This window comes from Dreissena polymorpha, chromosome 6 (assembly GCF_020536995.1).
Source record: "Dreissena polymorpha isolate Duluth1 chromosome 6, UMN_Dpol_1.0, whole genome shotgun sequence".
NCBI classification, from domain to species: Eukaryota; Metazoa; Mollusca; class Bivalvia; order Myida; family Dreissenidae; genus Dreissena; species Dreissena polymorpha.
In genome coordinates this window covers 105,612,001-105,637,536 of record NC_068360.1, presented here as the reverse complement: position 1 = coordinate 105,637,536, position 25,536 = coordinate 105,612,001, and the positions used below count along the sequence as shown (strand labels likewise).

Below are 25,536 nucleotides of genomic sequence, written 5' to 3'. Positions count from 1 at the left end.
CCGATTACTGCTGTCACAAAGTTTTGACACGAGTGTCAACATTCTCTCATGGGCGCGGCCATTGTTGCATGTTGAGGCACGAACGACAACTCTACTAGGAGAATGTTATCAATGATAATCAGCGAGGTATGCCGATTAGAAAAATCGAGCTATCTTAATCGGACTGGCTCGGTCTTTTACATAGGTCGCCATTGTGAAGAATTTTTTCATGGTATGATAACTTAGACGAGCTGCTTCGCTGAAGCAGCATCGTACGAGCTGCTTCGCTGAAGCAGCATCGTCAAAAAGGAACAATAATAACATTTACATATTGTGTTAATTTTATTATAGATTTTCTCACAATACTCTTTTTGTCACATTCCGTTGAACAGAAAGTGTTATGTGTAACGATTTGACAGGGCGCATTGATTCGATAGTTATGATATATTTCTTCCAAACTTGTTGATCGTGATTTAAGTATTTAAAATGTTGTTCGGCCATCTCCTTTGGTGATTGTGGTGAATAGTATTAAAATGTTATTTTAATAAACACACTGAACTGAGACGTTAAATATAGAGTAGAAAAAACTTAATACATTACAGTTTAAAATAACTATACCTAAATATCTAAACACATTTGTATACCTACCTAAGAAAAGCATCATATATATTTCTTGTCAAAACAACAAACATAATTCATGGTGAATGGTAACACGTAGCTCAACACACGATTGTTCATATGATAATGAAACGATGAGAATGGTTTGTTATAAGCAATAGCTTTAAATAATTTAAAGTAAATAAAACCGTAATAAACAGTTACAATATGTCGCATTTGAGATTTGAAATCAAAGCATTCAGTAACGTCGGTATACAAGAAGATCGCAGAGTTTCTTCGCTAAAACCATCACAAGACAACGTTGTAAGTCACAATTATAAACGATATCGTTTAACTACAAAACGTTAACACTGGCGTTTAACTCATAAAAAATATTACTCTTTACATACTCGTCTCTTTTCATTTTAACACAGTCTTTGGAAATTAAACACATGTATATAATTATCGTTGCAACAACCGACTATTAATCTGTCATTCGCAGAATCCACGCAGACGGAAAATGGTTTATTTATATTTGTTATTATAACTTTGCCTTTACGATAGTTTTTGGATGACACTTGGTGGACATTATTCGACGTTTCGCCGCAAATATAAACATTTCCCTCCTTATCTAAAGCTACACCTCTAGCATTTTGCAAAATATTTTGACCATGATTTGTATAGTACCATTTCCTAACGCTGACATCATCTTCGGCTTGGTCGATACTGTAACAAGACACACGCTCATTCTCTGCAAGCAGGATAGAATATGAATCAATGGTCATAATCCGTTTAGCGTAATCGATGTATTTATGATGACCATTTTCATCCTGTTTAGTAAAAGATGCGTCGAGTTTGCTTCTGTTCCTAATTTCGATAATAACATTTTCTTTTCTGATCGTATCCAACACACTATCATGCTTGAAACACAGAACAAGCACTTTGTCATCAAATGAAGACAGGCTCACAGGCCAATAAAGAGTCGCATATCCGCTCGCCTGAATCAACCTTCCATCCCCGCTTATCATAAAGCGTAATAATTTCCTTTCATTCAAGCAACATACGTAAACGTGCTGATCAGCAACACACATATCGATCGGACACCCAGAGAGAGAATATTCCTCCAAAACAACAAATTCTTTTGACAAAAGTTTTATCTTTTTGTTATTCCGATCAGCTATCAACGTCTTCCCGTTATGAAGGGTAACGATAGCAGTGACAAAACAATTCAACGAATCGTTAGTGGAACTTATTTTACATGTAGATGCATTTGGCAAAACAGTCCGATCGATATAAGGTCTCTTAATTAAAGGCGGATTTGATTGGTCAGGCGATTTTACGAGCATCGCTTCTGAAGTAGATTGCGCATCTGCGTCAACGGTTTGTACTTCCTTATTGCACTTCAATACAGAAAGATCGCATGATGTCCCGCACTCGCGCGTTGTAATGTTAAGTTTGCTGTCATCTCGTTCATTTATTTGAAGCTGTTCCATGACTTCATCACTCGCATTTTCTTTTCCTGGTTGCTGTTTTGTTCCTAAAAGCGTTACATAACAAATAGTATCTAACTTATGTAATTGTACATTTTTCTCTAACGAAATGTGTTTATCCTCGTGACTTTCCAACAAACTTATTTTTCGAAAGATTTCCTTGACCTTATGGTCAATATGACGTGACGCAAGGACGCACTCTTCTGAATTACCATACTGCTGGGCCGCTTCAAATAAGACTGTGATTTTTTTAATTTCCTGGAACAACTTATCTGCATCACGTAGACTTTCTTTGGTGGTACTGATTTCTTTATCCAAGTGCCCATTTACAGTATCTTCCACTTTTGTAGTGAGCGTTACGATCTTTTCAATAAGCTGTTGTGCAAATCCTTGTGCTTCCGAAATAACTTGCTTTTGCTGAGCTTCAATTGTACCGATATATTTGTCTCGATTTAATTTAAACTCCTCTATGCGTTGATGAACGTCTAGTAGGTTGGCTTTTACCGTCGCTTCTTTCCTTCGATACTCTTCTTTTAATTCACTGATTTTCTGGAAAGTACACATTCGATGTTGGTCTGTGAGGCACATTGCGCAGATAGTAGTCGAATGTTCAGCACATACAAATTTAATATCATATTCAGGATGTATATCACATTTCACTAGTTTACGCACGGCTATTATTGGTTCAGGATCAGTGGGTAGGTTTTCTCCTTGTAAAATTGTGTGAGAACGCGTTACCTTTATCTTGGTGTGGTTTAATAAACAGTTTCGACACAGGAAATCGGTACAGTTGATACAAAATCCAACAGCTTCTACTTGAAGCTCATCGACTTTGCACAAATCGCAGTGAGAAGTGCAATCACTTGAACCCATTGCGGTTGGACATGCAGGTGGAATCGCCGTTGTTGTACAGCCGTCAATGCATGTTTCGTGCTGGTCAGTAAGAAATGTTTTGTTCTGGCTTGCATCCAGATGTGGCTTGTTTGAATAGTTGCTCTCTTCGACGCACGCATTAGGCTTAACATGGCTCCCCGTTTCCATGGTAACACTTCAAAACGTCCCACCACTGTAAGCAAAACGATACTATATATTCAGTGGTAATATAAACTCCACGTAAATCCATGTACAAGTGTTCTATACCCAGTCCACATTCATTTTAAAAATTGTTTGTGAATAGCCTCCAGACGACTTGCACAAGTATATATTTTGAGGTTTTATTATATTTGTCAATTTTTAAAGCATTGACATGTCACTTATAATTCAATACCTGTAAATGTTTTCAATGACAGCAGACGAAATTGAATAGGCCAGGAGTATCGAATGTCGCTTTTTGAATCGCTTAGCTTATAGATCCAATACTATATATTGATTTTTAAGATAAGCTGCCACATTATAAAAATAACCGAGATCGATAGTGAATATTAAAAAACAAGTTAAAATAAGATGGTTACAAGTTTTAAGCAAATTGTTTTATTTACATGTTTTAAATATGTGTTTGCATAATTCAGTTTACGACGGTGACAAAGTCACGTTCTATTCTGTTTGAACTTTATCTTGAGAATCATTCCAATCATAACACATTTACATAACAACACGTTGGGTTGTGCTGAAACTGCATCGTCTTTGTGCTCTGGCGAGGTAACGAGGAGAATACATATGGGCTGTGCTCTGTGAAAAGGGGATTAAATGCATGTGCGGAAAGTGTCGTCCCAGATTAGCCTGTGCAGTCCCCACAGGCTAACCAGGGACGACACATTCCGCTTTTATGGTATTTTTCGTTTACAGAAAGTCTCTTCTTAGCAAAAATCCAGTTTAGACGGAAAGTGTCGTCCGTGATTAGCCTGTGCGGACTGCTAATGTTTACGCACATGCATTAAACCCCTTTTTCACAGAGCAATGCCCATGTATTGAAATAATGTCTTCTTTTGAAAGTAAACTTCATAATGAACTGTCATGTCCGGTAATTATAACTTCAGTTTTCTTTCCACATATTTTTTTTGTAAGTACATAATTGCTTTATCCTTCATTTCAATTCTAATTTATACATCTCAGCATACCTGAATTTCTCATATGTTTCTTACGCCTGCCATTAATATTAGTTCATATAACACACGTTTTTTATTATCGGATGCAATGCCTCCCATACTGTTTAACCCATTTATGCCTAGTGGACACTCCCGTCGTTCTAAATTGGATCAATTTATTTCCAAAATTAGGGATGTCTAGTAAATTTATTTCTATATTTAGAATATTTCTTACAGAAACCCCTTTAACCAAACAGCGCAGACCCTGATGAGACGCCGCATCTACGTAGTTTGCCAATGCCTTTTTTCTAGACGCCAGGCATAGATGGGTTAGTAAGAAAATAATTAGAGGAAGAATTGAAATAATAAAAAGCTTACACAGTAGAGAGACAAAAACTCACGATAATCAATCAACAAACATAATTAGACGAATTGATTGAAATATGTTTACGATATATTCATAATCGGGAAAATTGCTTCATTTCATAAAAGATGTACGTGAAGTCCTACTAAATTAGCTCTTATTCTCTTTTGTCAATATACATTTGCCACACGTGTTACATTGCATTAGCACTAGAACCATAGAGAATACCGTGTTATGCACCACGATGGAAATATAGCTATTCAATGCATGACAACATAATGCTTTTTAATTAAGTGAAATGTGGTTTTATCTCATACATCAACAGAAAGTTTGGATCAGTATGTCTTAACAAAATAAATGTTAAAACGGGAAATAATAGACGTTAAGTTTAGTGTTTTGTTTTAACTTGCTCTATACATCAAATGAGGTTTATTTATAACAAAACAAGCAATATTAAATCGATTAATTCCTACACTTTCTTAAACTAACCCATTTTCCATGGTCGTTTACTGAAAATGTATTCGACCACTTTAAATCTAAACTGTACAGAACATTCATTTCTAAAGAAATATAGATAACTGTTATGATCGATATTTATAGAACATTTGCCACACTTAAATAATTGGCATGCCATAAACATAAAACATATGTAATATATAACGTTAATGCAAAGTGCACAGTAGTTTGTTTCGTCCTATTTAAACACTAAATGAAACACAAATTAAATCAAACAGGTTTCCAGATGCAAGTCTTACCTTTGTGTCGTGCATACAGTGGAATACAATGCTCAATGCACCCACCGACGTGGCAGACACTAGCATGAACGCGCTGCGACCTGCTTTATATGACAATTGCATGCGCGCACTTACGGTGTAGCGTTCAATAAGATAAGAGTCATTTAAAGCCATTTTTAAGTTTAAGCGCAAAAAAGACGGATTTCTACCTTGTAACCACCAGATATATTTTTATTGAGATAGATAAAATTAAATTTATAGCCTAGTTAGCAAGTTATTTATTGTTTTTAAACGGTACCGCTTTTAAAACCGAAAGTAGGATTTCTAGAAGTATACGTCCATTTCGACAAACGCTATTATTTTTAAGTTTTAAAGCGCAAAAGAGACGGATTTCTACCTTGTAACAACCAGATATATTCTAATGGCATAGATAAAATATGGTTCATATTTATACTTAAATTTACTATGCCATGTTTTACATTTCAATGTATGTGGCTTTAATAATTAAGTGCATATGGAAAGCAAGACTTTCATAGATATCCCCTCTATATGTTAGTTCTTATAATAATTTACAGTACTGTAAACAAAAACCGTTAGAATACAAAAATCTTTTAATAAGGACATATTGAGGCTTGTGACAGATTTATGGATTAACAATGGCCCGACCTTTTGTACCAAATTCCAAACACGCATGACATGTAAACGGGTATATTATTATTGCGTCCATTGAAATACGCTGTTTCGTATCAGAGGGGGGGGGGGCTCTGTAATCTATCACTAGTCTAGAAAGTAAAAATATCCGCTTACAATCCCGGTCCGGAGCATTTTCGCTAATAAGATCCTTCACTTTCCCCCATCAATCATATTCCTATTGTGTTTATTGTATCTTTCAGAGATGTTGCAGATGTTCAATGCTATACCCTCTAAAAATGGAACGTCATTTATTTGAAGACAAAATTCTCTGTACGGGAACCTTCCATGACTTTATTTTTGAATATTTCTGTGTGCATATGGCAGGGAAAATATTGCTGTATACTACAAAATCAGTGTTTTGCTTTTAGGTTGGAGACTACATGAGACTTTGGCAGATGGCGGGAAACCCTCATCAACTTGAGAGAAGCCGGTACAAAGATGGCCTTAAAACAGTGACCGTTGATTCGCTTCGAGTTCTTTCTTACATACTGCATGACCTATCTTTTTTAGTGTTTAAATCAATTCGGCTTGGAATGCTGTTTAAGAAAAGGTATGGTTATGAAGGTGTCTACTAGCAAAACTTTGACTTTATGTTTTGTTAAAGTTCTTGCTTCACATTGAATTTGTTAAGGAAATCTTTTAGTATATTGTGACCTTAAACAGCCACCGCGCGGCGGAATAACGAAAATACACGCAGTAAAGGGATGACGATGTGTAACTTGTCATTCAGTCCTACTAATTTGCTTATCATAACACATGCACAGTTACTATCGCCTGGTAACAATTGTCTAGTTAATAGCAATTCGAAATCGAACCTTGCGGCATTTAGTCCCGAGGAAGATTTGCATATGATAAACATGGCTCAACTCCTGTACGTCACTCACAAATAACCCTTCTCCCCAACTTGATTTATTGCTTATAAGTATTAAAAACAAATCTGAAAACTATAGAGGCAAGTTTTTTTTAATCAAAAATCTGCGAATTAACGTGTCGACGAATTATTGATTTTTTTGTTAACTACGAAAGTTCATGCTGACGAAAATTAATCATTTCACAGTTATCAGTATATAACCGGCTGAAGTATCATCATATTATAGCAATGCAGTACCATTGACAAAGCTACCACCAGTGCAAAGAACGAATTTAAAATAATATTACGTCAGCCAAATATTCCAAGTTTTTGTTGCTATTACTCAGTAAAGGCATCATCGGGTGACTTAGTATTATTATGATTGATACTTAGGAACGATTGATACGATAATAACAACTGAATAATTATAACCCCGCAGAGAATGTATGTGAAGGCATTACTTGATCTTTAGTTATGTCGCTTTGTCTGCACACGCACACAGGTTTGTGAAGTGTGCTTCTTTCATATTTCTTCAGCAATTGACCTGAAACATGGCTTATGTCCTCATCATTAAGTATGTTTGTTTAAACCCAATTTTTGCAATGCTCGATGATCCGCACGTTCCTGAGTTATTTTTTTATTTTATTTGCAGAAGAAAAAAATGTTCTTAATTTCTTCAGCGGGCTACTTTCACATTAGGCAAGCGATTAAAATTGAAACGTTTAATATGGAATCAACTGCAGACGATTCTTTACATGAATCATAAAGATAAAGCTTCTGGAGAATCTGTTACGAATACCGTTAGGGCCATCGTGGTTACACATTTAAATCCAGAGGGCGACAATGCGATAGTACGATGGCGACCATGCGATAGTAAGATGGCGACAAGGAGATAGTAAGATGGCGACAATGCGATTGTACGATAGCGACAATGCGACAACGCGACAGTACGATGGCGACGATGTGATAGTACGATGGCGACAATGCGATTATACGATTTCGACAGTACGATATGACTATCGCATTGTCGCCATCGTACTATCGCGTTGTCGCATTGACGCCATCGTACTATCGCATTGTCGCCATCGTACTATCGCATTGTCGCCATCGTACTATCGCATTGTCGCACTCTGGATTGTAACGTGCAACCACGATGGCCTTAACGGTATTCCGTAATATGTTGCATCCGACTACTTGGTTTGCAACTTGGAGCCAGCCGATAAGTTTAAATTGAGAGCTTTTTTAAACTCGGAGCAATTAGTATGTGAATCAATTTAACTAGCATGGTTAATTACAAGGGTATATCGACGTGTTTTCATAGCGATTGAATACCAAGCCCCAAGTTTGGGGTGCAAGCACACAAAACCTGTAATATCAAGTTTTATTTGTAGCAATAAAAGACGGCTGTCAGGCACCGATAGTAAGTTTTTTGTCACTGCGAGTGAGTTATACGGCACCGATAGACAGTTTTCTTGCACTGATAGACAGTTTTGCGGCAACGATAGACAGTTGCCCGATATCAAAACTCTGTTGTCTGCCACTGCGAGTCAGTTGCCGTACAGTGGAAGCAGTTTTTCCGACACTAACAATTAGTTTCCCAAAAATATTCGTTTGCCAGGCACTATATGCTAGTTTCCAGCAGTGTTCGACAGTTGTCAGGGACTATAGTAAGTATTCCAGTATCACAAATAAGTTGTCCAAAATAACAATCGGACGGTTAGCTTGCACAGTGTTTATAAAAAAAGGGGCAATCGGAAAAGGAAAATTCGTTCGTAACTCAAACATGACTGTATTTTATTATTTCATATCCCTATTGGTTTATCAGCATTATTATGAACACTTCACGAGTTATGAACATGAATATAATTATGATACTGAGATCACACAAACACTAAAACGAAGCAAAAATTTAAAAGGTTGTATATCTGACGCAAGTGCGACGTGACTTACACATTTCCTTTTTTATAAAACAGGCATTTGAAATTATTACGTAAAATGAATAAATGATTGTTAAAATTACACATTTCCAATACATGAAAAAGATCCATTAAAGAACAGTCCATTGTTAGACTAAAGTATAAAAACAATTGGTGTTAAAGTGTCGTGCCCTAATTAATTGTGCCGCGACGTGCGAAGATGGGTCTTATCCATTCGCAGCCTGATCAAAGTCTACTCTGGCCGCATATGATATAAGACCCAGTTTCGCATAATGCGATCAAAAAAATAAAGTTATGACGACAACTGCCTTTGCATAACGTGTATATTAACAATTCTATACAATTTAAAATTATAAGTAAAGGACCAACAATGTCGGCCACGTGACTTCTTGTATCGCATAATATACTTTACGACCCATTAGTAATGCAAAAAGTAAATGCACGCTATGCAAATAAAATTACAAAAAAATCTGTTACGTCATATTGACACAAAGATGAAAAATTTTAAGAACGTTTAACTTCTATTATAAATAAAATTGCACTAGACTGAATACCTTAAAAAACAGTTGGAAATGAAAAATCAAAATGTTCTTCGAGCTATATGTTCATGGAAATAAACGTAATTTAGATAATATTACTCAACTGGTGAAACAAAATATAATAAATAATAAAACACAATATTCAAGCCAACTTTGAAGATGTATCAGCATGATTTCAAACCAGAAGTTTTCATTCCTTAAATATGAAAAGAATAATATATTTTATACATCAATCAGCATACGAAAATCGTTAGACAAATGAGTTTGTTCTAGAAGGAGTATAATATGAACTAAAAGGACTGCCCAAATAATTTCTCTATAAAGCTCATCAGAACTTAAACATACTATGAAGCATAACATAAAACAGTACTTGTAACCAATTAAGACATTTAACAAATGAGCTATTAATCTAAGTTTCAAGAAATTAAAAGTGCATGTTTAGCTATCACACTTTAACAACGATAACAGTAATAACACATAATGTAATAAAAGTGCATATATGTACAATAGCAACACGTTTTCGTCAAAATTATAGCACTTCAAAGCAGAAGATAAATGTTTATTGTATTCATCTGTCACATGAAGCGCTGAACACTGAAAACTTGTACATTTTCCGCAATTCACACGCTGTTAAGTTCCAATATGGTATCACTGTGGAAACTTTAAAGTACCTTAAATTGCAAGGCTATTCGTTTTCAATAATGCAATCAGCGCCAAAGAACGCTGTGTATTTTTAAATTATGCTGCAAGATAGTTTAATGTCTCACAAACAATATTAATAGATCCGTTCACACAGAGACCTTTGTAGTCATATTGAAACAATATTTGCCAAGCTCCTTGCTTTGCAAACACTATCCATGCATAGCCATCAAAGCTCTGCATAATTCCACGCTGTGTCTATGAAACCGATGGCGGATGAATATGTATCAATGTCATCCTAATTACATAACATTATAAACATTAAGCACACCGTTGTGTTCATGTCTTGTTTAAGGTGGAGGTATCCGATGATCCAGGCACCTCGTCCGTCTCGTAAATTATCCGCAAACTCATGAAGCCCGACCTGCATAAAAAGCGTTCATACTATAGGTACAATTATGTTAAGTTAAGAGATAGGGGATTTAACCATGGCCAGAAAATTCGTATTAAGGTTACAATACACTAAATGATCGCTTCATGTAGGGCTGTACTCTCTAAAAAAATATCATAGTTGACAGGAAGGCATGTTTTACACTTTTTACCATTATTCGGGTGTTATCTTGCGGAGATAATGGTAGGGCATGAATAGGTGTTCACTACTGAATCCCTGAAATATGATACACTTGAAGACTATAGTAAACCATTGCACTAGAAAAGGTTACATTCCACTAAGAAACGGCCGAAAAAAAAGTTGATAAAACAGTCGATTTTGATTTGTGTCAAGTTCTTTCTTGCTTTGTACATGACATATCTTTTTTATTGCATAAATCGATTCCGCTTAGAATGGCCTTTAAGAAAAGGTATGGTTATGGGGGTCTCTATGTGCAAAATGTTGCATTTATTTTCGCTCAAAGTTGTCGCTTTTACATTGAATTATATAGGGAAACTATTTGGTGTATTATGACCTAAATTGTGATTTTTTCGTCATCGTTATCTCCTCTTACTACTAGTATATGTTGTCGTTTTACCTGAAATGATTAATCAATGCTGATAATTGTTCTCCATTGAATAATTTCGGACTTTAATACTGCGATCTTCAGTTAAATAACTACTAACTGGTTAATATTTCTGGAGGTTTATAGTTCGTATATTTAAAGTAAGTACACCGTTTAACGATACGGTATTTCGGCTATAATACAATAAGATGAAAAAATAACAACGCCAATGACCTCTTGTTAACTTATCATGATATTATGGACTGACATCTTGCAAACTTAGTGTGACACTATTGATTGACCTCTCGGTAAATAATCGTGAATTTATTGACTGACCATTTGCTTTGATGAAATTATCCTTAAACAAATTACTGACATCTTGCTAACTAATTGTGACACTATTGACTGACCTATTACTTACTTATCTTGAATCTACTAATTGGTGTCATGCTAGATTATTGTGACACTATTCGCTGACCTCTTACTGGCTAATCGTTAATCTTTGGATTGATCTCTACCAACATTTTCGTTAAACTATTGACTAAACTCTTACTAACAAATTGTGACACAATTGACTGACCTCTTCCAACTTATTGTGACACCAGTGACTGAACTCTTACTTAACTAACCGTGAGCTCTTGCTTATTTATCGTGATTCTATTGGCTAACCTGTTACTAACTAATCGTTACGCTATTGACTGAACTCTTACTAAGTTACCGTGATACTTTTGACAGACCTTTTGCTTATATATCGTGATACTATTGACTGAACTCGTACAAACTAATCGTGACAATATTGACTGAACTCTTACAAACTAATCGTGACACTATTGATTTAACTCTTTCTTACTTACCGTGACACTCGTGACTGACCTCTTGCTAATTTATCGTGATACTATTGACTGAACTCTTACAAACTAATCGTGATAATATTGACTGAACTCTTACAAACTAATCGTGACATTATTGACTGAACTCTTACTAACTTACCCGGATACTATTGACTGACCTCTTGCTAATTTATCGTGACATTAGTGACCTACCTCTTGACATAAATCCAGAGGACTGCACACAGCAGCTCCTTGATGACGATACCAGACAGGTATATGATGATGATGTAGCACGTGTCAAAAACCAGCTTGCGAATATTGAACAGAAACCCGTCCAACTGAGCGCCGGCTATCCGGGCTGCTTCCGTTGCATTCCTGATATAAAAATATACCCACACTATTAGGCAGTTCATAATTATGATTTTTTTTTTACGTTGCGATTGTGCATTAACATAACTCTTTTATTTCTTTATTCCTTTCTATTTGTTCGAACTCTCTTTGTTCAGCTTATTAATTCTCCAAAAAGGGTAACGTGTACAGTATACTAAAATGTCTATCCCGTTACCAGAATACATGTGTGGAACGTACAATCTCGTTACATTTCAACCTTTCAGACGGTAAACAACAATCAGTTGTGTGTGTCATTCTTTCAAACTCAAACGTTTATTTCTAATTATTTTCTTTTTTTCAAACATCGCACAGCAAAAAAGCCAATTTTGATTTGAACTATTTAAGGTCATGCAAGTATGTTTCCTAAGCAACGCTAAATAAACTTAATATGTATAAAATCGTATTCTCTGTTTACGAAGCGGATGAACAGATGCCTATAATACGTGTATAACTTTTTTGTTTGATCTCAACCCTTTCATTAACTCTGGAAATATTTTTATGATCACTCTTATATGCATTGAACAAAATCAAACTAGACAAATTTTCATTAAATCTCGTACAAAATGAAACAAGCTACACAAGACGACGTACCTTTGATACAGGTTCGGCATGACCGGCGGAAACGTGCAGCGATCGGGCCTCACTTCCGCCAGGGAGTCGTCTCCTAGTACCTCATTGCAGACCGCCGACACGTTAAGCATGTGCAGATACTCGCAGTACATCCGGGAGTGCGCGCGCTCAATGGCGCCCCACTGCGTCTGTATCAGGTTCAGCACGTACTGGTGGTTCTTGACGTTCACGTTCATGGCCTCCTCGTACATCTTAAACTCCATGTGGTTGATCCGGTCCGCGTGAGAACGGATACGGACGTTAATGGCGTCTTGGTTGATCTTCATAATGACCTCCTGAAAGTTTTCACATATAAACGAAGTGAAACTCCAGCTGCATGAGCAGACGATCAATCTTAAGATCCGTGTTCTGGGAAAACAGGGCTTAATGCATGTGCGTAAAGTGTTGTCCCTGATAAGCCTGTGCGGAAGGAAAATAATTTTCGCGTAAACTGGATTTTTGTTTAAGAGAGACTTCCTTTTAATGAAATATTCCCTAACTGCGGATAGCGTCGGCCCTGATAAGCCTGTGCAGAGTGCACAGCCAAATCTGGGAGGACATTTTTGGAACATGCAATAAGCCCAGTTTACACAGATTATTGGCAAGCGATTCATTCACCAACAGTCAGAGACAGTACAAATGCGTACGACAAAGCGTGGTATTTATCTTAAAGATGTTTTTTTTAATATTTAAAAGAACACCAAAAAAACTAACATACACCATAAACAATCACGTGGCATATTTAGCTTGAGTTACAGATTTAAAAATACTATGCAACACCTGTTATATGACCCTTGTTCAAGGAATCCTGGGCTGAACGCATGAGCGTAAAGTGTCGTCCCAGATTAGCCAGTGCAGTCCGCACAGGCTAATCAGGAACAACACTTTCCGCCTAAACTGGATTTTTGCTAACAAGATTCTTTCTTTAAACAGAAAATATCATAAAAGCGGAAAGTGTTGTCCCTGATTAGCCTGTGCGGATTGCACAGGCTAATCTGGAACGACACTTTACGCACATACATTTAGCCCAGATTTCTCAGAACGAGGCTCATATCAAAAGACACTCACCATATCGTTGTAGTAGCCAAAGAGCTTGAAGGAGTTCCTGTTTATAAACTTGTCCGCACAAATGGTCACAAAGTACACCATCAGACACACAAACAACGTTCCTATCAGCTTGGGTATGAACATCTTCGCCAAAACCTAAAACGGATATGATACACACACTAAAATATGAAATAATGCAGTATATTGTATTTGCCATTAATATAACGATACACGATTATTAGACATATTTTATATGATGGTATGGAAATTAAAATAACTGCGATTTAATCACCATTCATTTTATCCATATTATCGCAGTTTAAACGTTGTCTTCATATGGTAAAATGTATTTTTATGATATTCAACAATTGATATTAAGATAAATAACACTACAATTGAAAAAAACAAAAAACTCGAAAACAAATACAAACAATACGCAAACGAATATGTTTCAACAAAGACATTAAGCTGTTTCAATAAACAGTTTAAATGTGTTTTGTTTTTTTATATTGGGTTAGCTAGCAACTTACTCGTGTCAGGAGGTCTCTTACAGTCTTCATGAGCGGAGTTTTGTTTTCCTTCTTTTCGCCTGGAAATATCGATAAGAACAAGTCAATAATAAAAAAAACATGTTACTAAATCAGATTTTTCACTTTTAACACACCGAAGGAAATATTGATGTCCGAAAAATATCAATCTGCTCATTAAAACGCACATGTTAGAATATACTACTTCATTTGCGAAAAAAACGACCTAATACACCAACGTTATTCTGGGGTCGTATTCCAGAAGCATCTTAAGTTAAATTTTATTCTTATCCTTAAATTGGAAATTTGTTTAAGTGTTTCATGTCCTAAAGCATCAAGAATTACATCAAAATAACATCATTATGTCAATGTTATTGTAGGAATACCAAAAGAAACATGCGAGTCCTTATCTAGTAAAGAACTACAAAACATTGTAATTTTGAACTTAAGTGAAATTATTCCAGGAATGATTTAAGATGTTTCTGGAATACCAACCATTATCGGTTAGATATGGATACATTTATCAAATGATCTTTTTGAATGAAAACACACAGCGAACAATTTATTTTTGGATCTAACACGATATATATTGAACGTCATCATATACCACTAAATATGTAAACATAAACCAGGTATTAACATGGCATTGATGTACTGCGGCTTAACATGGGAACTTTTTTTGTTATTAACGATCAAATGAGTATTCTTATAATTGCATAATGTTGGTAAACTATGTGAACTATTTTGCCTGATGTGAACTGCGACTTAACAACTGTAATCCGAACGGTAACAAGCCGCCTTATAAAATAATAATATCTATGCATTATGTAAGTAAACCACATTATGTTTCAACATAAACGATTTAAATAATATTTCTAAACAATTATCATTCCAATGTTAACGTAACGTTATATTTATTTGAGCCTCGTTTTAGGAAAACGGGTCATAATGCATGTGCGTAAAGTGTCATCCCAGATTATCTGTGCATTCCGCTCAGAAAAATCAGGGACGATATTTAAAGCTAATGCATTTAACCCAGTTTTCCCAGAAAGAGGCCAATTTTGTTTAATCATACCTTTTGTGTCCCGCACGTCCATATAGACGGGGTAGCCATAGAGGATCAGCTTGCCAATCCCGCACGCCTTCACGATGCGATGGGTCAGCCATAGAACGTCTATGATGACCATACACACCACGAATATTTTATAACTGCCAATATCAAATGTCGTCACCTTCCTCTGGGTATCTGAAACACACGAAACGCTGTATTAACAACCGGATTAACTTCATATTCTGCTGTTGTTTTTTATATAGTATGAAGGCAACATCGATTATGACCTTTTATTTTATTTTCAAATCGATGGTGCAATTGTGACGGTACTCGTGTTTTATGTGTGACAACAGTTAATGCAACGTCAGTTTTCCCATCGCTGTGTTGTAAATAAAGTATTTTTTTCCAATCCATGATATACTCGTATAATCGTAAAGTTATCAATGTGTGTTTCGTCTTCTCAAAAACAAATAACCGTTTTACATAATAGTATCAACTTGTGTTTGTTATGTGTTCATCGTTTTATCAAGGTGGTTTCTAAGTATTCATACTGAAGTAAATTATGCATCTGTTTAAATTGCTAGAAAATTTCTACATATTTTTCTAGAAACATTCATCATTTCTTCCATGGGTATTTTAGGAACTGATCACCCCGGGGATTAAGTTCTTTGATTCCATTGTCTCCATCAAACTTGTGTACTTTACGTTTCATTCAGGTCTTCTTTATTCATAAAACTATACAATACAGCAATACATGCTTGCTTATGTATTAAAGATTACGGAGCTGGCTATGCGTGTTTCTATCCTTTTTTCTATACATCTGTTTACTATTTCAATATTGCAATACATAGCGTACATGTATACAAGTATAGAAAAAGCAATACAATAAACTAATCTGGATATGTACTAGACTTGGAAAAAAAGTAAATACAGGGTTAAAAGAAAGCTGACCCATTTAAAATCCTTTCAAAATCAACAGTAATTAATTGACCGAAACTATAATGTACCAAGGGTTTTATGTGTTTTCCCCAATTTAAATCATGCCGGGAAGTAAATTGTATATCAAAATGTCTCACCATCGCGACCGTTTCTAGTCCTGTTGGCCGAGTTTTGAGCCATATCGGGTTGGACTGCCCACTTGTTGATGGTCTGAACGGAGAGGGGTGCTGACCTCAAGGGCTGCTGCTGAGGCGTGAACCTGTTGGTCAGGTCGGGGCTGTCCTTCGTCAGGACGGGGAGGTCGGGGAGAGGAAGCGTAAGTCCTGTGGGAACAACATATGAGCATCGTTGTGGGACAATGGGTTTTAGTGTATATGCGTTAACTGTCGTCCAAGATCAGCATGTGTAGTCCGCACAGGCTAATCAGGGAAAAAACTTTCCGCTTATACTGGATTTTCGTTTAGAAAAGAAATCCTTCAAACGAAAATTTCCATAAAGGCGGAAAGTGTCGTCCCTGATTAGGCTTATTTGAGATGACACTGTACGCTCATGCATTAACCCATTCATGCCTAGCGTCCTGAAAAAAGGACATTGCAAACAGCGTAGACCCAGATGAGACGCCGCATGATGTGGCGTCTCATCTGGGTCTGCGCTGTTTGCTTAAAGGAATTTCAGTAAGTAATATTCTAAATATAAAAATTAATAAACTAGACATCCCTTATTTTGGAAATAAATTGATCCAATTTAGAAGGATGGGAGAGTCCACTGGGCATAAATGGGTTACGCTCAGTTTTCAAAGAACACGGCTCATATAACTGCAGTGAGCTATGAAGCTATCAAGTATCTGCCTGAGATCTTTGGGAGGAGCTTGGTTTAAAATTTGGTATTAATTGTCAACTAGGTTTGACATACTCGGCAAATAAAACATGAACGCATTTTTTTCTATTTTTTCTATTTAGCCTCATTATTACATTAATTAGGTATATATAATGCTTGTCAGTATAATGAGCACTGGCAAAAAGTGGTTCGATAACTTTGTTTTGGTATCGAAATGGGATTTATTGTTTACAAACGACTTTAAGTAATTAATTAGAGGCAAATGCGTCAACTATTTTGAAGCATTTGGTTTATAGAGACTAGTACAGTTAATTTAATAGTATAAGAAGTTTTATTATTTTTTTTAATTTTAAATGTTATAAGCGCTCTGGGGAATCGGAGCTTGGTGCATGTCGAGTCAAAGTGGAAAGTGTTTCTCTGATTAGCCTTGCGGAATGCACAAGCTAATCTGGGACGACACTGAACGCACATGCCCCATAGAGAAGTTCATAAACGATACATTCGAAAAAAGACCACAAATCCCTCTCACCTTCCACAAGGCTCCTCATGTCGGTCTGCATGTTGACCCAGTTCATCCACGGGACGAGGTTCTTCTCTCCCAGTAGCTCCTTGCTGATCTGTACGTAGCGGTACAGGAACTGGGCTCCCTGCAGCCATTTGGAGTTCGATATGCTGGCGTACGTGTTGTTGAGCTCAGTGGACAACTTATGTAGGATGTACTCCTCGTACTTTGAATACTTCTTCCTGCAAAGGAAACGACAGCATAACAATCAGCCTCGCTCTGAGAAAACTAGGCTTAATGCATATGCGTGAGGTGTCATCCACGATAAGCTTACTCTGGGACGGCACTGAGCGCTTGTAAAGAATTTTTAGTTTAACCCTTTCAGTGCTGGAACCGCATTTTGAAGGCCTTTGCAAACAGTTTGGATCCTGATGAGACGTCACAGAACGTGGCGTCTCATCAGGATCCAAACTGTTTGCTATTCTGATAGTATTCTTTGAAAAAAAATCGAAGAAAATGCTAATTTTAGAAATTCAGCAGACGACATTTTAGCAGACGACACATTTCCCAGCATGCAAAGGGTTAAAAGAAGGCTCTTCTTAACGAAAATTGTGTCTATGTGGAAAGTGTTGTGCTTGATTAGCCTGTGCGAATTGCACAGGCTTATCTGGGACGAAACTTTGCGCACAAGCATTTAACTCAGTTTTCCCACAACGATGCTCGTATTTTCCATGTATTTTGCATGATGCATACCTGCAATCTATGCGAAAGACATCGGACCTCGGGCATTACCGATACAATTTGCTAAGGTCCGGTATTAGTCCCGAAACTGTCTGACCTCGTGTCCAACAAAAAACTAAATTTTGTAAAAAATATGTTTTGGTGTAAAATGAAAAAGAAACTAGAAATATTTTACAACAGTACGGACTGGTTTATCTTTATTTTACTTCGATAAATTATTAATCTTTGAAACAAAACGGATTTAACCTTCCAGTCGAACTTGCTATGTTAGCTGGTGAAATAACACATTCAATTCGCGATTCTTCAAACAAGTCAAATATTGCACCTTGTTTGTTTAGTTTTGATCAAAGAGCTTTCTTCACTTAATTCAAAGTTTTGCCATACGGTTTAATAGGACGGGTTTTAATTAAGTTGATATTAAACATTGTGAACGTCATAATATTAAGTTAGTCTGATTTAATTGTAAATATTACATTGTTAAAGTTACCGGACCTCATGTCCGCTAAGATTTTTTAGTATTTTGCATGGGTTGATACCTGAACTCCAACAGGTCCGCAGCAAACCTATCCAGTGATGTCTTCGACTGGTCCTGTATCAATGTTTTCAGATTCTGTTTCTGCATCGCGTTGATTGACTTCGTTTCTATTGACTGACGAAGCTGCAATTCATCCAAAAGTTGTAACTATTTAACTCATTAGTGCTAGAGCGAAGTTGAAAAGGTCATTGGATCGACTCATTCGACTGTGTTTTGTTCGGGCGAGAAAGTTGTGACCCTGGTCGGGGACTCGATCTAGGGACACCTCGATATAAGGGCATGTGCTCTTCAGACTGAACTAACCGGGCCGCCACACAATCTCACTCCTAACGTTACCAAGTTCATAAGTTTAACATTGCATAAGCTGTTGGTCACTTGCCTTCAAAGACAAAAAGATGTTATCAAGAACTTTTCTCCTCGATTGTTTCTGGATTTTCATTATTTCTATGTTTAGTGTTTTTGTTTATGTAGTGTCCGATATAATACCGGCTACATTGGCCACTGCCTTAAATAAAATATTAGAGACGTTTATAAGAATTTCTCTCCAGATAATATTTAATCGTGTAATGATCGTCATTATTTCAATAACTTAAACAGGAATGTCGATTTAACATGTGAAGAAACCCTCACCTTTTCCACGTCCTGAATGACGGTCTGAATCACTGAATAGCACGCCTGTTTCTGTTCCTTTGTTTTCGCGTTCTGCCGCCCAAGCTCCGCCCATAGATGTGTCTCCATGGCATCCAGCTCCAGATGACTCAGGGCATTGGTCACTGACCTCTGCTGATTGTACTGGCGGATGAACGTCGTCGTATCTCTGAAGAACAAATGACATCATGTTTTAAATATCCATATCATTCAATAAAATGGTGTTTCGAACGAAAAACGGGCATTAAAAGGCCAGGGGTCGTCTCCTTTACTTCCCCATTTACCCCATATAATGCATCTGTCACGACACAGTCATTTTAACAATAAATTTACTACTTTGCACAATAATTGTTGGTATATGAATCTGGAGATTATAGACTTGGACTGCAAATGAAGAATAAAGAACGCAATTACAATACATTACATTTTAGCGGCGCTATAGGAAACTGGGGCGTAATGCATGTGCGAAAAGTTTCGTCCCAGATCAGCATGTGCAATCAGTGATAACGCTCTCGCCTTAACAATATTTTCGCTTAGAATAGACTTCCTTTTAACGAAAAATGCCATAAAAGCGAGAGTGTCATCCCTGATAAGCCTGTGCGCATGCATTAAACATCGTTTTGTCATGAGCTAGGGTCAATTTTACAATCCTACCTGTTGACCGCTTGCACGATGAGCACGAACACGGTCATGGTTACCATCAACGCGTACAGGAACTGGAAGGTGATGTATATAACCAGCAGCACCAGGTGGCGCACTCGGAACCGCTGAAACTTGCCGGCAGGGATTCCTGAAAATATGGGCATCGAGCTTATGACCTCTGTATTCTATAAATTATGAGAATATTAACATATTTTGAGATTCCTTAAGTGAAAACATGGTTTAAAGCATGTGCGAAAAGTCTCGTTCAAGATTGTAAAAATAGATTTAAATAAAAGATTTTTAAAACCAACCGAAGTGTCACGTCTATTTCAAATGTGTGAATTATTTTAAAACAAGAGCATTTTATGACATACGGGATGTTATTTACCTTGTTCCCAGGCAACTCCGAAGCACAAAAGAAACAGGAGAAGGACCACTGCCCCAGCGACAACCGCAATAAACAGAATGGAGAAATGCGCTGGGTGTGTCTTCTCTTTGTCTTTGGCAACTTGTTTCTCAAGTTCTGACTTTTCTGATGGCTCAGTATGACTCGTGTCTAGAAATAAAGTTTGATATCATGTGACCCGCGTATTGTAACAAGAAACCGTCGGAGACGGGTGATGCTCCCCAAAAGTGTTTTTTGTCACAATATTGCACTATATATTCAGATAAAAGGAAACGTCTTGAGGGGCATAACTTTGGACAAAAAAATACGATGGATGGTTTTGCAACTTAAAAATTTCAAAGGGCCATAACTCTCTAAATAAATCATCTAACCAGAACCCACTAATAACATGCGCATCTCCTCAAGGTAGTTAAGCTTCCCATAAAGCTTTAGTGTATTTAAGTCAGTAGTTGAGGAGAAATAGCCTGGACAAAAATTGCACTATATGTACAGTTTATAGAAAATTTCAAAGGGCCATAACTCTGTGAAAAATCATCCGACCATAACCGGCTGATAAAATGCACATCTCCTGTTGGTAGTGAATCTTCCCATAAAGTTTCATTGAATTCCCGTAATAAGTTGCTGAGCAATAGCTCGGACAAGAATTGCACAATATGTACAATCATGGAAAATTTCAAAGGGCCATAACTCTGTGAAAAATCATCCGACGAGAACCGGCTGATAATATGCACATCTCCTCTTGGTAGTGAAGCTTCCCATAAAGTTTCATTGAATTCCAGTCATTAGTTGCTGAGAAAACGCCCGGACAAGAATTGCATTATATGTACAGTTAATGGAAAATTTCAAAGGGCCATAAGTCTGTGAAAAATCATCGGACCATAACTGGCTGATGATATACACACCTCCTTTTGGTAGTGAAGCTTCCCATAAAGTTTCATTGAATTCCGGTCATTAGTTGCTGAGAAATAGCCCGGACAAGAATTGCACTATATGTACAGTTATTGGAAAATTTCAAAGGGTCATAATTCTGTGAAAAAAATCATCTGACTAGAACTCGCTGATAATATGCACATGTCCTCTTGGTAGTGAAGCTTCCCATAAAGTTTCATTGAATTCCGGTTATTAGTTGCTGAGAAATAGCCCGGACAAGAATTGCACTATATGTACAGTTAATGAAAAATTTCAAAGGGCAATAACTGTGAAAAATCATCCGACCAGAACCGGCTGATAATATGCACATCTCCTCTTGGTAGTGAAACTTCCCATAAAGTTTAATTGATTTCCCGTCATTCATTGCTGAGAAATAGCCCGGACAAAAAATGTGCACGGACGGACGGACACACGCACGGACAGACGAAGCGGCGACTGTATGCTGCCCCAAAAATTTTTGGGGGAGCATAAAAATTGGTCGTATACCATCTACGACCTGCCTTGTCCGCTATGAAGTCACACAATTTCTTGTGGTCTCGGTAACGGAACCAAACTGTGTGGATGCACAGGCTGGTTTAGGGGTCCGCTTCGAAATATTATTGCATAAGACCCATTCACAAGACGGTCATATGTCGATTATCGTAAAATTTGTGATTGCTTTGTGTAATTTGTATCCAAATATGGTTACTCTTTTTAAAAAGTATCATAAATAACATTGAAATAAAATATTCATGAAAGATGATATTCGTATATGAAAAAAGTGGACGATTCATTCAGTGCAGGAAAAACATAATTTAAGGACGTTTATGCAAGGTTTAACTCAAAATTGAAGAATTATTTGGAAATTTCAATTTTATTGTTTTAAATCCTTAGTCTTAAATCTTAGAATTGTTTAATGAATACGGGACCGGGGCAGAACCGTGGACTCACATGCAGAGTAGTCCTCTTGCAGACCCACGGTGTGGACGACGAGGATCTTGACGCCCTCTACGTCCCTCACGAGGACCTGCACGTCCTTAGAGAGGGAGCGGGGGTCGCCGCTGGGCACGGAAACGTTAACGCTGAACGTGTTGGGGCACTGGACGGCGACGTCATACTGGTACCAGGGGTGCTCCAGGTAGCTGTAGTCCGACACGTTCAGGCTGAACACACCTGCGGGTACAGAATCAATGCTTAATGCACATATGTGAAACAGATTAAAGGCTGAATATACGTGTGGGGGACTGGATAAAGGCTGAATACACCTGTGTGGAACAAAATAAAGTCTGAATACACATGTAGGGCACTGAATAATGTCTGAATACACCTGTGGGGATCAGAATAATGCCTGAATACACCTGTGGGGAACAGAATAATGTCTGAATACACACCCGGAGCATATTATGAGCTATTATAATAAAGGAGGAAATTGAAAAATGGAATCAGGAGTTGAATGATGATGAGGGATTTTAGGCAAGCTCCTTCCAGCGGTTGATTATTGTAATCACAACCCTTGCAGATTTAGCAAGTTGGGAATATTACAAAAATGCATTTCAGAATAACTGTGTGAAAATCATAAATCTTATTGCACGATAAAACTCTTTACATTTAACATGTATTTATTAAATTGTGTTATTTGTTTTTTGTTTTTACATGCTCAACATTTTATAACCATTAAATAAATACATCAGCCATACAAAAAAGTTTTTCCTAGTATTTTACCTGGGCAGCTCTCCACACGCCCCAATATCGTGATGATCCAATGGGTTCCGTTCATGGTCATACTGGCCGTCACATCGACCTTCGTCGGCTTGAATATCGCCTTGAGGATGGATGAGTGTGGGTTGATACCCACCATGGCGGTGCTCGAGGTCTTGTTGGACACCTGGAACGTCCCGTTACCGAGATTGATTGGCACGAGGTCACGCAGAACATTGTTCGGATCTTGGAGGTCCTTGCCGACTACGATGCCATCCAGATCAGTATCCTCACAGTTCCTTTGGGCTGGTGCGAAAATAGAACATTCTTAAACGTAATTGAGCCGCGTTTTGGGAAAACATAGTTTAATGTGTTTGCGTAAGTGTCGTCCAGCTTAGCATGTGCATTTAGCAAGGCTACAAAGGGATAATACTTTCCGCCTATACTGGATCTTCGTTTAAACTTCTAATCGAATAATTCCATAAAAGTGAGAAGTATCGTCCCTGATGAGCCTGTGCGGATTTCACATGCTAATCAGTGACAATACTATACGCACAAACATTAAGACCGATTTCCAAAGAGCGCGGCTATTTTTATTATATGTTATACCTTCTTTGTTGTATATAACAGGCTAAAACTATTTCAAAATAATTTTCTCTTAGATTATCAACAGTTCAAACGCAGCACTCACCGAAAAGTTTCTGACTGATTCCAAACGGTTTTACGGGCCGAATGAACGCGGAGTCCTCGCTGATGACGCTGGAGCTAAGGGCCACGCCCTGGGCCCGGTAGTGACCTACGTCCACGAATACCCGGTCTGGGCTGACCTGACGTACCGTCACGAGGTTCGGCTGGTCACGAATCAGGGAATCGAGCTCCACGTAAATGATCGCATCGCTGGAGAGAAACGTAATTGCAAACGGTGAAGTTACGTTTTAATACAACGCTAACATTGTAAACTGCGCTGATTGTGCATGTAAGAAATTGCGTCATTGAAGTAAACAAAAGATCAACGGTTTAAGATGCTGACGAAAACTTGGAGATCTTTAATAGCTATAATTAAGTACATGTAATTCCATTAAATGTGATAATATATAATAAGCAGAAGTTAGATGGTTTTTGAATTGCGTTTGCGTCCGACCACACATAAACAATAATTAAACCATGCAGAATAATATGCAATTATAGGTCGCCATGACGTAGTAGATATGGTAGGCACCTTGCGACCGGGAAGTTATGGGTTAGATCCCTACTGTGAAGCGTGTTTTATATCCCACCTAAAGACACAAAGTACTGGTCTACCCAGGAGCCGGACTCAAGTACTGGTCTACCCAGGAGCCGGACTCAAGTACTGGTCTACCCAGGAGCCGGACTCAAGTACTGGTCTACCCAGGAGCCGGACTCAAGTACTGGTCTACCCAGGAGCCGGACTCAAGTACTGGTCTACCCAGGAGCCGGACTCGAAATCAGTTCAATACGCCTTAGGCTTTCGATGCAATAGAGCTTAAATAAATATGTTCCAAATTAATGTACAATAAAAATAATAATAGATTTACACGACAAACCTTTTTCTAAGTCGCCCTTTTTTCACCCACTCCCCGTCAGTGAGGACGTCGAGCCGCTTCTTAAGGAATATCTTCCCCTGGGTGCCGATGATGACGCTGTACTCGAGGGTGAGGATGCGATGGTCGGTGGCTGGCTCCACGTGGCAGTAGTACGTGTCCGCGTTCTGGTACACCGGAACCAGCTGGAACTGGACCAGGTTACCGACCTGGCATCTGGAAAAATAATGCGCATAAACAGTTATCATTTATGAGCTGCGTTCTGGAACAACTTGGCTAAATAAATGTGCGTAAAGTGTCGTTCTAGATTAGCCTGTGCGGTCCACACAAGCTAATCTGGGACGATACGTTCGGCCTTTAGGGCATGTTTTCGATAAAATGAAGTCTTTTCTCAACGAAAATCCAGTGTACACGGAAAACGTGGCCTTTGATAAGCCTATGCGGACTGCACTGGCTAATCTGGGACGACACTTTACAAACATGCATTAAGCCCAGTTTTTTTAACGGATGTCATATAGTAATTGAAACGCCAGAAACATTATCAGTAAAGAAATAAGCGTTAACGTCTGATATAGACTTGTAGATATGACACGTGACCAAGTTGCTTATACAATACTCGACAATGCATATGACACCACGTCATTAAACATAGAGATGATTATAGACTGCGGTCACCGATTTGGAACGGCGAATTCATTACAGGTTTTATCCGCTTAAAAGGCACGCCGACAATCACACTAAGGCAAGAATTAATAACAAAACACAACTATTAATAATTTGAACTTAATAACATCGCAATAAAAGACGATATACAAAACGCAC

The 25,536-nt window shown here is 37.6% G+C and overlaps 2 protein-coding genes across 5 annotated transcripts in view; both read right to left on the bottom strand.

The window, feature by feature from the left end:
* Window positions 1–217: 217 nt before the first annotated feature.
* LOC127834660 (uncharacterized) lies at window positions 218–5,245 on the bottom strand. Its single transcript, XM_052360685.1, has 2 exons — window positions 5,210–5,245; window positions 218–3,132 (listed from the first exon to the last, which is right to left on the bottom strand). Exon 2 carries the CDS (start codon window positions 3,105–3,107, stop codon window positions 1,002–1,004), a length of 2,106 nt encoding a protein of 701 aa, XP_052216645.1. The 5' UTR covers window positions 3,108–3,132; window positions 5,210–5,245; the 3' UTR covers window positions 218–1,001.
* A 3,259-nt stretch (window positions 5,246–8,504) lies between these two features.
* Window positions 8,505–25,536, bottom strand: part of LOC127833862 (uncharacterized) — a 64,424-nt gene continuing 47,392 nt past the window's right edge. For all 4 annotated transcript variants that reach the window (XM_052359347.1, XM_052359345.1, XM_052359344.1 and 1 more), the window contains exons 19-34: window positions 24,718–24,930; window positions 23,844–24,049; window positions 23,177–23,458; window positions 22,406–22,627; window positions 20,528–20,695; window positions 20,152–20,287; window positions 19,480–19,666; window positions 18,851–18,972; window positions 17,601–17,815; window positions 16,372–16,557; window positions 15,320–15,490; window positions 14,248–14,306; window positions 13,739–13,873; window positions 12,653–12,966; window positions 11,885–12,046; window positions 8,505–10,270 (exon numbers count right to left, since the gene is read on the bottom strand). In XM_052359347.1, the coding sequence (XP_052215307.1) occupies window positions 10,186–10,270; window positions 11,885–12,046; window positions 12,653–12,966; window positions 13,739–13,873; window positions 14,248–14,306; window positions 15,320–15,490; window positions 16,372–16,557; window positions 17,601–17,815; window positions 18,851–18,972; window positions 19,480–19,666; window positions 20,152–20,287; window positions 20,528–20,695; window positions 22,406–22,627; window positions 23,177–23,458; window positions 23,844–24,049; window positions 24,718–24,930 (2,863 nt within the window). In that variant the 3' untranslated portion in view covers window positions 8,505–10,185. The remainder of the gene's footprint in view (window positions 10,271–11,884; window positions 12,047–12,652; window positions 12,967–13,738; window positions 13,874–14,247; window positions 14,307–15,319; window positions 15,491–16,371; window positions 16,558–17,600; window positions 17,816–18,850; window positions 18,973–19,479; window positions 19,667–20,151; window positions 20,288–20,527; window positions 20,696–22,405; window positions 22,628–23,176; window positions 23,459–23,843; window positions 24,050–24,717; window positions 24,931–25,536) is intronic.